Source organism: Epargyreus clarus, unplaced genomic scaffold, assembly GCF_041222505.1.
Source record: "Epargyreus clarus isolate Ecla_fem2 unplaced genomic scaffold, WU_Ecla_fem_2.2 ptg000024l, whole genome shotgun sequence".
NCBI lineage: Eukaryota > Metazoa > Arthropoda > Insecta > Lepidoptera > Hesperiidae > Epargyreus > Epargyreus clarus.
Genome location: NW_027332231.1, coordinates 4,095,387 through 4,110,243, shown reverse-complemented (window position 1 = coordinate 4,110,243; position 14,857 = coordinate 4,095,387). Strand labels below are relative to the sequence as shown.

General features: G+C 34.3%; 1 protein-coding gene across 1 annotated transcript in view; it reads left to right on the top strand.

Moving 5' to 3' along the window:
* Positions 1-14,807, top strand: part of LOC140752540 (sodium channel protein 60E-like) — a 253,565-nt gene extending 238,758 nt beyond the window's left edge. The window contains exons 9-12 of the mRNA XM_073086877.1: positions 12,951-13,063; positions 13,423-13,658; positions 14,233-14,380; positions 14,803-14,807. Of these exons, the coding sequence (XP_072942978.1) occupies positions 12,951-13,063; positions 13,423-13,658; positions 14,233-14,380; positions 14,803-14,807 (502 nt within the window). The remainder of the gene's footprint in view (positions 1-12,950; positions 13,064-13,422; positions 13,659-14,232; positions 14,381-14,802) is intronic.
* The last annotated feature ends 50 nt before the right edge of the window (positions 14,808-14,857 follow it).

The window sequence follows — 14,857 nt, the reverse complement described above, 5'->3', positions numbered from 1 at the left end:
AAAATTCATAAAAAGTACAAATTAATTTTTTAATTAATTAATTATTCCATTATTCATCTGCTATCAATAAGCAAATTAGTTTGCTATATATTTATTGTTATTAACACATATGAATAAAATAAATGTCCCGCGAGAAGTGCACAAATCCACAGTTTACTCGTACACCATTTACAAAGTTCCTATAATCTTACAAATTGCAACCATCATTCATAAAGTTTTCTTCGTCATGACAAGCAGCGCAAAGAGCATTCAGCGCAAAACGAGATAACAAGATTCCAGCGCAGCTCTAATTTATTATCTACTTGTGCCGTCGCATACAAGTTATTCTAAATGAAATTCGAATAGTTCGCTGGATAATTTGTTGAAAGCAATAAATTTAATGTGTAAATCATAACAATATCTCTTCGAAAACACATATGAAATCTTTTCAAATGACATTTTCTGCGAGAATTGCACAAATCCACAGAGTTTACTCGTACACTATTTACAAAGTTTCTATAATCTTACAAATTGCAACCATCATTCATAAAGTTTTCTTCGTCGTGACAAGCAGCGCGAAGAGCATTCAGCGCAAAACGAGATAACAAGATTCCAGCGCAGCTCTAATTTATTATCTACTTGAGCCGTCACGTACAAGTTTTTCCTAATGAGATGCGAACACTTCGCTGCTTGATTCATTCAAAGCAATAAATTTAAGCTATGAACAACTTAGGTGGCACAAGATAATTTTAAACTATTTGTTCAAATTATTTAGTGTAGTATTTATTTTTTGAAGGATGAATTTAATACTATGGAATTTGAAATGGTTATATTTTATTCAGCGTGTAAGTTGTCGTGGATGATCGTGAGTATAGTATCAGGATAGAAAAATTGAACCTATATAATACTCGTAACCAAAATATTACAAAAATCTTTATCCTGCCATGCATCATGCATGATTGCGCATTATGAGTAAGCGGCATTTGAAACTACGGTCCTACATTCAAAAACCCAGATGAAATCCTGGTATCCTGGACAAAGACAAAGTACTTACCAGGAGGTAACTGATTCTGCTTTACTTACATTACATGACTCTTCACTTTTAGGTCCGAAAAAAAATACCAATCCGAAAACAATTTGTATATCTACAGTCTACGGATATAATCAATCTTTGTATGATAAAATACAAACAAAAGAATACGTGTATTTTTTGTTAAATACAAGTAACAATTTAACATCCTTAATATAAAAATACAATAACATTTATGTTTAGTACACATCATTTTTACAGTTCGGCCGTGCCGTTATGAGAAAATTTAACCGCCCAAAGTCGTAACGTTAAATTTAATACGACAGATCAAAAGTAATGTTACACATCAAGTGTAATATTACATACTTAGTGTGGGGAAGAAATGCGGGATTCCAGCTCACTTTGCGTTACGAGTGTGTTCAATATTGTAGTGTTTAAAAATCTTGGAAAAAGAACTTTTTTTCACAAATCAATACAATAAACTTTTTATTTTCATACAGATAATTAGATATAAAAAGAAACGAGTTTATCACTTGAGTGTAAATTTATTCTTCATTTTCAGAGCTCATTGAATTTTAATAGTTTAAGAAATTAATTATCACTTAATATGAGTTTATAAAATATAACTTAAGCGCGTATTATAAAACTGTTCTAAATTCACCAAAAAATCAAATATTCCTTGAATTTAAAGCCAAGTGATCCAAAGTGGTCAAAATTCCTATAACTGAGCTATTACGAATAGAGTAGCTACTTATCGCTTGCTCAACAAATATGTACTGATGAAATAGTAAGGAATACTATTGCATCAGTACATATTTGTACCCTTACTTTTTCGATAGGTATACCTATCTTTGTAACTCCGAATGTATTTCCACACCATTAGCACCTCATAGGTCCATTGCAGTTTACTGGTTAATAAATTATCAATCAATTACTGGAACAAATGCAATGCAATTCTCTTTAAACAATTCAAAAACCTCACTGGTAGCGTATTCCCAAAACCCACAGCCGCTGATCGCCCTAGCTTAATTCCCTAGCCACCTAGCCGATATCCCACGGTTCCGCAGGTGAATTAAATAAACTTTGTTTACACGAGCGAGCCGATTTAAAATAAACTTTTACAATTTAAATTACCGGAGTTAAATGCGGAAGTAAGCCAAGGAACTAACTAGCTAATTAGCGGGTTGAATTAAAGTAGGTACAGTTCGGAAACCGTTTTGGTAACCATAATGAAGTTTTACCGTTCACACGAATCTTTCGTGCGGAAATCAAATTGCTTTTAATTTTTATAATACTGGCTACCGTTTCGTAGGTATGCTACCGAAATAAAATGCGATATTTTTTACGGCTACGTTAAAATAATTATTTTTTTGGCTAGGTTTTGGAATTAACAAATGAAGGGTTAAGTACTTTTTGAACTTTTTTTAATATGTTTATTTTTTCAAATAAGTTGCAAACGAGTGTGCAATCCATTTGATGGTAAGTGGTTATTACCGCCCGAAATAAGATGAGAGCACTCCCTGATGTAGGTTACAGACAACAACCCCTGATTACTAAGTTGGAACGCCTCAGCTGTAAGTCTCCCTTACCGCACAAGCAAGTTAAGTGCAAATCAAAATCAGCTCAGCAGGTTATCGAGACTATCTATTCTATACAAACCGATATTCTCGCTGTTAAAAATGAAAACTTTACAAATCCTAAATGCTAAGACTAACACTACACTTAAGAATCTGACAAACTTAACAAAAATAGCGTTGTTAATTCCAAAGTCGATAGGAAGCAATATATTTGCACGGACGTTCTTGCCGCGGACGTGTAAGATGTGGAATGAACTTCCTCCTGGTATTCCCGGAGCGCTATGACATGGGGCTCTTCAAAAAAGGTGCAAAAAGAGCTCTCATACAAAGCCGGCGATGCATTGGCGACTCCTCTGGTGTTGCAAATGTCCATAGGCGGCGTTGACTACTTTCCATCAGGTAGCACGTCTGCCTAATCGTTAGGTTATAGGATAAAAAAAAAAAAAAAAAAAAGCAGAAAGTTCAATTGGCAGTCAATTTAAATGAAGCGACGCTTTCAAAGATAAACGGGGCCGTTTAAAGAGCATTCTCGTCTGTTCAGTCTATCGATGCAAAGAGATCCGCTGTTCGCGTTTGTGACGACCCAGATCACAGTTCCGACCATCTTTCATATCTTTTATAGTGAATAACTGGAAATGAATGTCGCTTTTGATGCGGAAATTGTGATACAGAGGGATTTCTCAGCTGAATAGGCTTTTTAACATTTCTAAACTGACATCTGCTGTAATGGTATATCAATAGATTGAATATTATTTCATTTCTTTACTTTGAACATTTTAATTAATATTTTTCATATAATAGTAACTATGACTTTGCTATGTAAAACATAAATATAAGTTAATACGTACCAGGGTGCATATATGTAGACTATAGGCACGAATATTTTATTTTATAACATGTAATTATAATATTATCATCCCATAGTCTATGTCATGAGCAAAAAAGATATGAATTTAAAGTTAAAAACATTAAGTGTAATTAGTTCGTAAATTATTAACACAAAAATATTACTACGATTAAGCTTATAAATAGTTCCAAAGTGCATAGGAAGCAGAAAGTTCAATTGGCAGTCAATTTAAATGAAGCGACGCTTTCAAAGACAAACGGGGCCGTTTAAAGAGCATTCTCGTCTGTTCAGTCTATCGATGCAAAGAGATCCGCTGTTCGCGTTTGTGACGACCCAGATCACAGTTCCGACCATCTTTCATATCTTTTATAATGAATAACTGGAAAGGAATGTCGCTTGTGATGCGGAAATTGTGATACAGAGGGATTTCTCAGCTGAATAGGCTTTTAAAATTTCTAAATTGAAATGTAAGAGTTTATCAGTGGATTGAATTTATTGAAACTGTAATCATTATTCTTAATTCGAATTTCAGCTGAATAAGCACTTTAAATCTAAGATTTCTAAATTGAGGTCCGCTTATTCATCAGATTGAACATTATTTCAATGTTCAGTTAAAACTTTTTATAATTATTGACATTGATTGGATTGAACTTATTTAAACTGTAATAGTTATTTTTCATTTGAAATTCAGTTGTATAAGGTTTTAAATCTAAAATTTCTAAATTGACGACTGCTTATGTAACAGATTGAATGTTATTTCAACTCGTGAGTTTGAACATTTTATAATTCAATAATTAAAAAATGTTCAAACTCCACTTCATGTCAATACATTGATTGGTATGAACTTATTTAAACTGTTACAATTATTTTTAATTTAATAGTAACTATGACTTAGCTATCTAAAAATAAATTTCACTTTTAATTTTAAAACTTACTAAGTATACTTTGATCATAGATTAAGCTCATGAATAGAACAAAAACATCTAAAAATCTAATTAAAGCATACTAAGTCTTTATGTTAAATAAGTTTACGATCACATAGAGAAAACGTCGAAGCTGTTGTCTTCATAAAGATTAAATGAGCCAATGAAAGATAACTGAGGTATGAGTAACCTATCAAGGAGTACATATTTTTTGTTCCTTCGAACCAAAATCTCCAATGACGAGAATAAGATTCGTTGTGACCTAAATGGCGGTTCCGGACATCTTTCATCTTATAATGGATCACTGGCACCGGGTCGCCTGATGTGGATATTATTCCAGAATAAAAAAAAACGCTTTACTCTCTGAATAAGCCTCAAAGTTGTAGAGTAATAGTGAGAAAAAATGTTTATTAGGATAACAAAATATTGTTATCCCATATGGAATCCCATATAATATTTTTGTTTATGATTTAATATTCTTGTTTCAATTAGCTTTCACAAATAGAACTTTTTATAAAAGATTTGAGTGGCAAGGTAGATTAACGGTTGCTATTACCAAATATAATAGTATCCAATTTTTTTCTAACAAAAACCAATCATTTCTAATTGCTCAGATTGATTATTAATAATGGACGTAATTAGTTAAGAGTTCCGTGAAGGCTACTCGTATACCTGTAAACATACAACATGTCCACGTTCTGCTCATACGGATCCTTATTTGACTGCCACACCTGATCCCATATAAAATCTTGTACGAATCTAGATTATTTGCCAAAAAAACATATGAAATGAGATGAAAAGAAACTAATATGAACGAAACGAAATAAAATGAATAGCTTTCAATGTCTCACTGCTTCATTATCTAAAGTTTCCAATGTATATTAAAAAGGTTTCCAAAAAATGTTTTAATACCTGGCGCTTCGTTGTTTTTAATAAAAGTATAATACTTACACATAATTTTCTTCGTATCTCTTCTCAAAATACATATAATATTTTTCTTTTCTTTTCTGAACGCGAAACAAATGAATAACAAAATATTTATCAATCACAATGGAAACCCGAAACTAATCGAGCGGGTGATTCGATTCAGCGCGGCCTATTTGCTCACGGCGCCAAATCACTCCACGCTTTGTTTCAGCGGACTTGACTTGTGAGCTTGCGGATTTCAAACTGAATGCGGATTTGTATTTTGTATACAGGATGATTGTTTTAATTTCTATATTTTGAACATTTTTTTATTAAATTGACAAAAAGTTTTATTTTATACAGATTCCCATTCAGCGCCTATTTGCTCACTCTACGTTTTCTTTCAGCGGACTTGACTTGTGAGCTTGCGGATTTATATGTTGTATACAGAATCCTTACTTACAATTGTTCTAAAATGTGTGGCTATCATATGGATAGTTATTCTATTATATGGAAGATAGTTTACAAGAAAACGCAAATAAATAGATACATGGTAAAATTGAGTCTGTCACATAATATTAATGTTTATAATTTTATAAAAAAATGCCAGTTGAAGCTTGACAACTTCTGGCATATACAAGATTCACTTCTAAATGAAAACCTCGCGAAACTTGGCTGAACTTTATTTAAAAAGTGAGTTCAATTGGCTATTCGGTGGGATTCAGTGCCGTGTCGTGTTATCTCAAATAAGAAGAGCCCAATAAGTACAACAAAACAAATGAATTGGATGATTAGATTCAGCGCGACCACTACACAAAGCATGAAAATCCGGTCTTTGTTTTAGAGGACTTAACTTATTGAAAGCTTGCGGATTTCAAATCGAATTTATCGGTTGGGTACATGAAGTTGGAGTGAATATATTTCTTTTTTTATTGCATCTATGAAATTTATTAAAGTAACATAATTCTTTATTTTCATGAAAACTTAAATTTTAAAAAAAAACCGCGTTATATTTTCTAAACTCAGTCAAACTATAGTCATAAAAATAATATTTTTTAATATTAAAGTAAACTAAACTAAAGTAAAACTAAAGTTTATTTTAGTCCACCTCACCAGTGTCTCCATACAATGGATGAAACTAATAAAAGTAAAGTGAATCAAGAAGTGAACTTGAAAGTTAAATATTTCCAGAAGAAAGTTGTTGGCGGTGCGCTCGAATAAATAACTTGAAAAATTCATGAAACAGTAGCAACGCTCCCAAAATAGCCGAAGTGGGAAATGCACGCGAATTTGAGAAAGTTAAATTAAGTCGTCTTTTTATTGTTAGACGGTACAGAATTTATCCCGTGGCGGCGCTTGTATATACCAATAAGAATATTTATATAATGTATTTAACTAAGAGTATGTAGAATCAAATCAAATTTATTTTGTGAAATGTTTATTTTATCAATACAATACTATGCATTTTGTCATCACTGACGTACAAAATTATTATAAAGTTACAGTATGAATTATTATTATTTAAATACAAAATAATACACACAAATATCGTAATTTATAAATTAGATTACGTTATAATTATAATGTCAGGGATTTATGCCATTTATACAATAATATTTCAATGTAATAAAAGTAAATTTTACAGAATAAATATTAATCATTTTTAACCGACTTCGAAAAAGGAGGAGGTTACTCAATTCGACCGTATATATATATTTTTATGTCAAGAAATTCTTGCACATTGTAAAAACATTTGTCAATTTGCCATATTTTTAGTTAATGTTTGAATTTTGTTAATTGCAAGTCTTTTATGTCCGTAGGAACAGCATTGAATATTCTTTTTTTTTTTAATAATATAAGAGTAGCAGACGAGCATGCAGTCCACCTGATGGTAAGTGGCTACTGCCGCCCATGGACATCTGTAATCAACCCCAGATAGGATTAGGTATTCCTACCTGAGGTCGGCCACAGATGCGCCGCTACCCCTGAGGACCAAGCTGGAACGCCTCGGAAAATTCTGTCTCCCTTACCACACACTTCAAACCGGAACACAGCAGCGCCTAACACTGATGTTATTAGGTAGAAATAGGTGTGGCGGTGGTGCCGCCGGAGTCGAACCACAAAGGGTTCTACCACCTTCAATATACTTCCACACATAGCGACACAATTCCGGTGATAGAAAGCTGTTCTAGGTATTAAGAAGTAGTTCCTAGGGTATATATAACTTGCCCTTACAAATAAGTTTTGATTAGCTCTAGTAAAGCATGCTACTTCCAAGATATACGAGTACATACAGGATAAAGTAGTTTAGTTAGCCCTAGTTTTCTAAAAAGTGGTCTACATGAGTCCCATGGCGTAATGTGTAATGTGTTACGCGGTATAGAATTTATCCCGTGGCGGCGCTTGTATGCGTACGTAACACTAAAATTGTTTATATGTGTTTTACTAAGAATATATACGCGTAATGTGTAATGTGTTACACAGTATATAATTTATCCCGCGGCGTCGCTTGTATGTATAACAGTAAATTATTAAATATGTAGGTGTAATGTTTGTTGGTTTAGATGATATTGGAGTAATTGAAATTAATTTTGTTTAAAAACGCCTTTAAAGGTCTTAATTAAATACGCTCTAAATTAAATTTAAATAAGTATTATATACCCCACATTAATATATAACTCCTCAGGAGATAAAGTTTTTAAAGTAAACGTTCCCTTAAAGAATGCAATTCATTTAAAGTCGCCACAAAAAAGGAACTGGTTTACTGCATGCATGCCTGGAATTTGATGTCTCACTCCGTGCTTCTTGACCTTAAAATTGTACTTATATTTTGTACGATACCAATTATCTATGAGCTTTGAGGGCGAGAAACAGCTTGCTCTTCAAATTGACCGCGCGCCTCTACAAAAGCTCGCTAAAGTAGCGGCAATATTTCATATAACTGAAAAATGACGAGAGAAAAACACTTTCAGGGATACGTGCTTTCAGTACGAAAATAGCCGAGCTTTCACAACTCCTCAACCTTAAAACTTGCTCTGAGCTTACTTTAAATATTGTAGAATACGCTTTTGAGGCATTTTAAGTGCCAATAAAGCTCATGCTGAAGGCACTTGTAACTTTTTGCATTATTTTCACACCACACTAAATAACCGCGTGTTTTTCTAACGAAGATTTAGTTCATTCGTTATCCTTATATTTTATAAACTGTCTTTCTATCTATCTATCTCTTCATGCGATAATAACTCAGTAACTACTAGCCTTATCAGTTTAATTGTTAATTTATTATTATTAATAGATTTATTACAAGATTGTACAAATACATACTCCTATGATATTATATACATAACCACGACTATACAGGGTGAATTTTTCAAACGGACCTTCAGGGCCAAATCCGAAACTATAAGGATTAGCGAAAAATGCTGAAAGGAGTTACGAGGCCGATTTTGATAAAAACTAAAACTGAATCATTCGTTTTTTAAAATATCTTTTTCCTTAGCCGGGAATCAAATGAGCTCATTTTGAAAAAAATACATCCTCTATATTATTCCACCATCTGATATTGTCGATACGAGCAATGGCACTGACCGGATCATACCATGATTAGCAACTATGAATATGTAGATTGACTACTACAGACTACAAGGGAAAGGCAGGCATTTTATAGAAGCCTGCCTTTGTTAAGCAACAACGCCGTAGATTAAAATCATAGATACGGCATAACGCGACAGGTTATCAACACTACTAACGCTATAATTACCATACCCATGCCTACTGATAATCAACATGCGTTGGTCCATTTGCATAATCATAGATAAGAGTATAATTTAATGAACCCTGCTTGGTTCGACTCCGGTGGCACCATGGCTACACCTATAATGTGCTGTTTTGTTTCGATTAATGGTGTGAGCTCTCCCTTATGTCTCACGTAACTGTCACTATCCTTACATGAGACATTCCAACTTAATACCTAATTGAGGAATAATCCAACACATTGTAATTGACCTTAAGTAGGACTTCAAGCCTATTTGAGATTATTTACAAATATCCATAGGCGGCCACTTCCCATAAGATATACTGCTAGCTAGGCTACTATAATTAAAAAGAAAGACAACTAACACGAAAAAAAAAAATTATAAAGTTTTACTAATATTTGCTTTTGGTTCATAGTTAACTTGAAGGTGGTAGAACCCTTTGTGGTTCGCAACCGGCGGCACCACCGCCACACCTATTTCTGCCTCATAACAGCAGTGTTAAACGCTGCTGCGTTCTGGTTTGAAGGGTGTGGTAGGGGAGACAAATTTTTCCAAGGCGTTCCAGCTTAGTCCTCAGGGGTAGCGACCCATCTGTGGCCGACCCCAAGGAATATCTAATCCTATCTGGGGTTGATTACACATGCCCATGGGAGGCAATAGCGTAACAGGTGGACTGCATGCTTGTCTGCTACTCCTATATTATATAAAAAACTGGTTGGAGATTCAGTTGCAAGTTTTAACTTTACAGTTAGTTAAATCTGTTATAAGAACTTACTATATAACCACACTCTTAAATATAAGCTCCTCTCTGAACAACGTGTGCGGGTAAAATGAAAACTTCCTTTCAGTGCTTATCAAATTATTCCAGTCTCATGAGACTTGGGCGTGAAGTTTGATTAAAGGATAACATTCATTGTAACGAGGGAATCAGAATGTTTCGTTCTTTAATTATATGATATGTAACATAAATGTATTTTACGTGCGCTTTTGTTTCTTATGTACTGCTTTTTAGGGTTCCTTACCCAAAGGGTAAAAACGGAGTCTTAGCTGACTCCGCTGTCTGTCTGACTGTCACATAGTACTATCTCCTAAAACGTAATAGACAATTAGATATACACTTGAATTTTTTACCGAGTATGTATAAAGGTGGCCGCTATAACAGCAAATACTAAAAATAAACAAAGTTGAAAATAAATTGGGGTCTCCAATCCATATTAATATTATAAAGACGAAAACTTTGTTTGTTTGTTTGATTGTAATGAATAGGCTCAAAAACTACTGGACCGATTTTAAAAATTCTTTCACCATTCGAAAGCTACATTATCCACGAGTAACATAGGATATATTTTATATGAAATTTATTTGATAAATTGATTTTGAGGCGGTACAAAGTTTGCCGGGTCAGCTAGTCTCTATATAAAAAACCGTTAATTTCCGACAATTATCGCTTAAGCCAAGGAACCGTAATAGGAAGACAATTCAAATTTTCACAATGCAAGCAAAAAAATATAAAAAAAATCGGTGGTACGGAGTGCGAGTTAGATTTTCACTTGGCGAGTTATAATTTTAATAACGATACAGAGTTAACGTCGTATTGTGTTGTATGCTTTATCTAGACACACTACTAAATTCAGGGTAGTAGTTTAATCTGAGCGCTTATTGGCTACTATCACATAAGCAATTAAATTTGTAACGCATCTGTTATCGGCTTTATGTAGATCCACAGTTCTACGGAGAGACGGTTTAAAGGTCAAAGGGTGACCACTTACCATCAGCACGTTTGCCACTTAAATCTAAAAAAAAATTTTTACTCCAAAAGTTCTTTCACTGGTTCAAATGTGTTGCCCTTGCAAAATGATCGCTCATCGCTTCCATTGCCCTTACAAAGGCCGGGAGATAATGTATTCGGGCCACGCATAGAAAGGCGAAATGAACCCCGGGACAATCGAATGCGAAAAGGAACAAACGATCTCGAATAAGGATAAAGTTTTATGTAAGATCGCACCCACGCTCTTTTGAATCTGCAATTCATTCTCAAATACGCGCCAATTGAAGGATTTGTTAGTCGATTGTTTACAACGGTGCGTTGTTCCAACGTGATTACTTTAGACAATGAAGCTTCTTTATTGGGACGACAACGACAAGGCATGGCACCGATACTGCCAGTAATAACAATATCAGTCATATAATCAATATTTATGATTTATAAGTAAATATCATAAAGATTACCTACTCCCTCCTAACAAGAAAATGTAACCTTTTGACAATTGTCACTGTCAATTATTTTCGTGTTCGAAAAATATTTAAAAATGTAGGTTTTGATCATTTACGAATGAAACAATATTGCTTCGCACTTTTTCGATTCGATTTCGATTCGTGTCTTAACTGCGTATGTGCGCATTATTCCACGTAAATTACACCATGGCAGCCATTAAACGGCTGACAGAATTGTCACCTGTTTAAGTCATTTAATGGCTACCTTCAATTACAAGGCGGTGAGATATCTATACTTATCTATGGTAAATATAAAGAGCGTGGACACCTGTAGGAAAACCAAGCGTGCTCATTTTTTTTCTACCTCCTGTAACGTCACAATAAGGTTATAGTGATTCTTTGACTAAACAATTCAAAGTAGGGATATCCATAAAGACAGATTTTAAAAGTATAGTATAGTATAGTATAGTATAGTATAGTATAGTATAGTATAGTATAGTATAGTATAGTATAGTATAGTATAGTATAGTATAGTATAGTATAGTATAGTATAGTATAGTATAGTATCGTATAGTATAGTATAGTATAGTATAGTATAGTAAATCGAAATCATGTACATATAAAATTGGTTATTCATACTTGAATATCTATAAGACCATTGCTCTAGCTTTTAATACATACACTTGCGATATCTATTTAGATATTAACTCTGTGATGTCGGTGGCGTGTCGTGTCGTATTGTTCCAATGAAGAATAGCCCTTTGTGTTTAAGTTACTTTAAACGAAAGGTTCTCCCCTGAGCGATGTATAACGTTGAACGATTGTCGTTAGCTGGAAAAATATGTTCGTCGTTACGATTCCGCGTAAATGTAAGCATCATTAGATAAGTCGATTCGGTATAAAGACCTTTAAGCAATTGGTTAATCATTTAGATTTTGTTAAGAATGTTGTCACCATAAGAAACAGTAGCATTACCATGAGTTGGCATAGAAACGCCACTATAGAAATGATAAATAGAAAACTATTGTCCTTTTGCTAGTGAATAACATAACTACTATCGTTACGGTGTTTCTTGACAACGTCTGTCAAATTAATGACTCATGGGACCGAATTTGTATGGCAATAGATCATAATGACATTCGCTAGCGATTTGATTTCGATAGGTTTTTTACGTATCGAGTTACGTCACTACGGATTTTAGTTCTACGAGTAACCACCAGAGGCGCTGTACAATTTTTCATACATTTATTTTACGCAGTCGCTAGCGAGTAATACTTTTGTAAACTCATGGTAGTCCTACAGAGCAGTTGGAGTCGAATCTCTTTTGTTTTATGTCAAATCTTTTAACTAACATATTTGGTAACTCATTACTGTCACACTACTGGGTACAGGTCTCCTCTCAGAGGATGGAGAAGGCCATAGTCTACAGCGCTGGCCAAGTGCGTATTGGTAAACTTCACAAACCATTAAGAACTTTTTTAACATCTGTCACTTATGTTTTCCTTTACCGTTAAAGCTGTTCCTTTACTGTTAAAGTTAATTAATTTCTAATAAGCACATAACTTTTGAAAAATCAGAGGTCGAGAATCGGATCCGTTGATCGTTGATCGAGGCCAAGTTTCAACCGCTAAGCTATCACTCCTTTATATTTGGTAATATTATCATTAAGTACCTAGATGTTACCTTACCTTACGTTAACTTACCTTCTGTTTTTCACAGGTCTCGCTCACGGTCCCGGTCGCGGTCGTTGACCCCGAGTGGTTCTCCACCACCGCCACCCGCGCCACCGCCGCCGCCGCCGCCTCACACGCTGCATCCCGACAATGCTTTGGGTAAGTCTTAGTTACATTTCGTTGATATACATATACATATATCTACTAATGACATATGGCCACGTACATACCATGACTGTTGTGGTGCCATCTCTGTGCGAGTTACCGAAAGCCTGAATTTCTCTGGTCAAAGACACCTACACTGGACGTACATTTCAATGATTAAAAAACTGACCCATCTATTGAGTAATTTAAAAAAGAGTTACCTTGCCTGGAATTAACCTAAGTCGGCCACACCGCACTTAATTTTTTCTTATAACAATCTGTGTGATATGAATGTTAGCGCCCTGATCTATAGCCAAACCATATTAATATCTTACATACACGTTACAGCAACATGATTACTTGCACTTTTCTAGGACGAGGTGCCTTAAGTGTCGCTGGTCGCCAACTAAGTGACCACAGTAATAACCGCGAGTCATCACTAGACGACTCGGGGGTCGTCGACGACCACGACGACGGGGAGCACACGTCTGACGACCAGGCGACGACGCACCCGCGACGGACGCATCTGTTGCCGCCGCCGACGCCTCAGTTGCCGCCGCCGACGCCTCAACCACACCCACCGCCTACCACATTACCTCTGAATAAACAAGTATGGAATACTAGCAGTACTCGCGGCTTCGCACGTTTTTTGTTTAATCATAATAAAATATAGCCCATAGCACTCCTGATTAGTGTATCTTTCCGATTGTGAAAGAATTTTCTTGATCGGTTCAGTATTTTCGAAGATTAACCCTTACAAACTAACAATCAAAATTAATATTAGTATAAAAGTATAGATGTTGAATACAATGATCTGCTTCAAATTTTTGCAATCTGAGTTGAATGGACTTTAACTATAGATGTTATAAAAAGCAAGAAATATTGATCGCAACTGTAACGAGGAAATTCAGAATATAAGATATCATATCTGTGTTCAGTCTTTAATATAAAACTTTATTAAGATACAATTAATTAGAGAGATGAAAGTAATTTTGGATATATATTGTAAAAAAACAAAATGATTGCAATTGTAATAAGAAAATTAATAATACTAACAATATATAATGTTATATTTGTGACATATAAAACTTAAGTAAATAAAAATAAAAAAGAACAACAAATCACTTGAAATAGACTTAATTTGGAAAGCAGTGTAATATAAACATAATATTTTAATGTTACAGGAAAAGGAAAAGAAAAAACAAGAACCAAAACAAAAGAATGGTTCAAAAGTAGAGAAGCAGACAGAGAAACCAAAAAACGGTGAAAAGAGCAGCATTCAAGAGAGATATCCGCTTAATCCAGATTACCTCAATCAGATCGTCGTGCTAGGTAAAACAAAGCCTTTGTTACTTAATGCACTTTACCCAATATGTAATGCAATCAAAGAAACTAAGTTAAGTATGGTATTATCGAGTTTGGTTGCGTTACACGAAATATCTTCTATGATTGGCACGGCTTCGACACAGAAGAGCACAAGAAATCAGACACGAAACGACGCAGCCATTTTCAGAATGAATGCTTTGCAAACACAAAACTATTTGAGATCGTCAAAAGCTTTTCAATCTACAATTTTCAACCAATCTTTATCTTCTTTCATCGAGTAGTTTAGTCTTTATAATGAATGTAAGATAATTGATATGCAATTGAAGTGCATGAAAACACTTTTCTATTCTTACGAACACATAGGACATTCCCTTTAGGTACTTCTGACTTTCAGTGCTTGCGTCCTTTGCAATTCTATTATCATCCAGAATAGTGTACAGACTGCAATAATTTCTCTTTATTATAAAATACTATTATGTATGT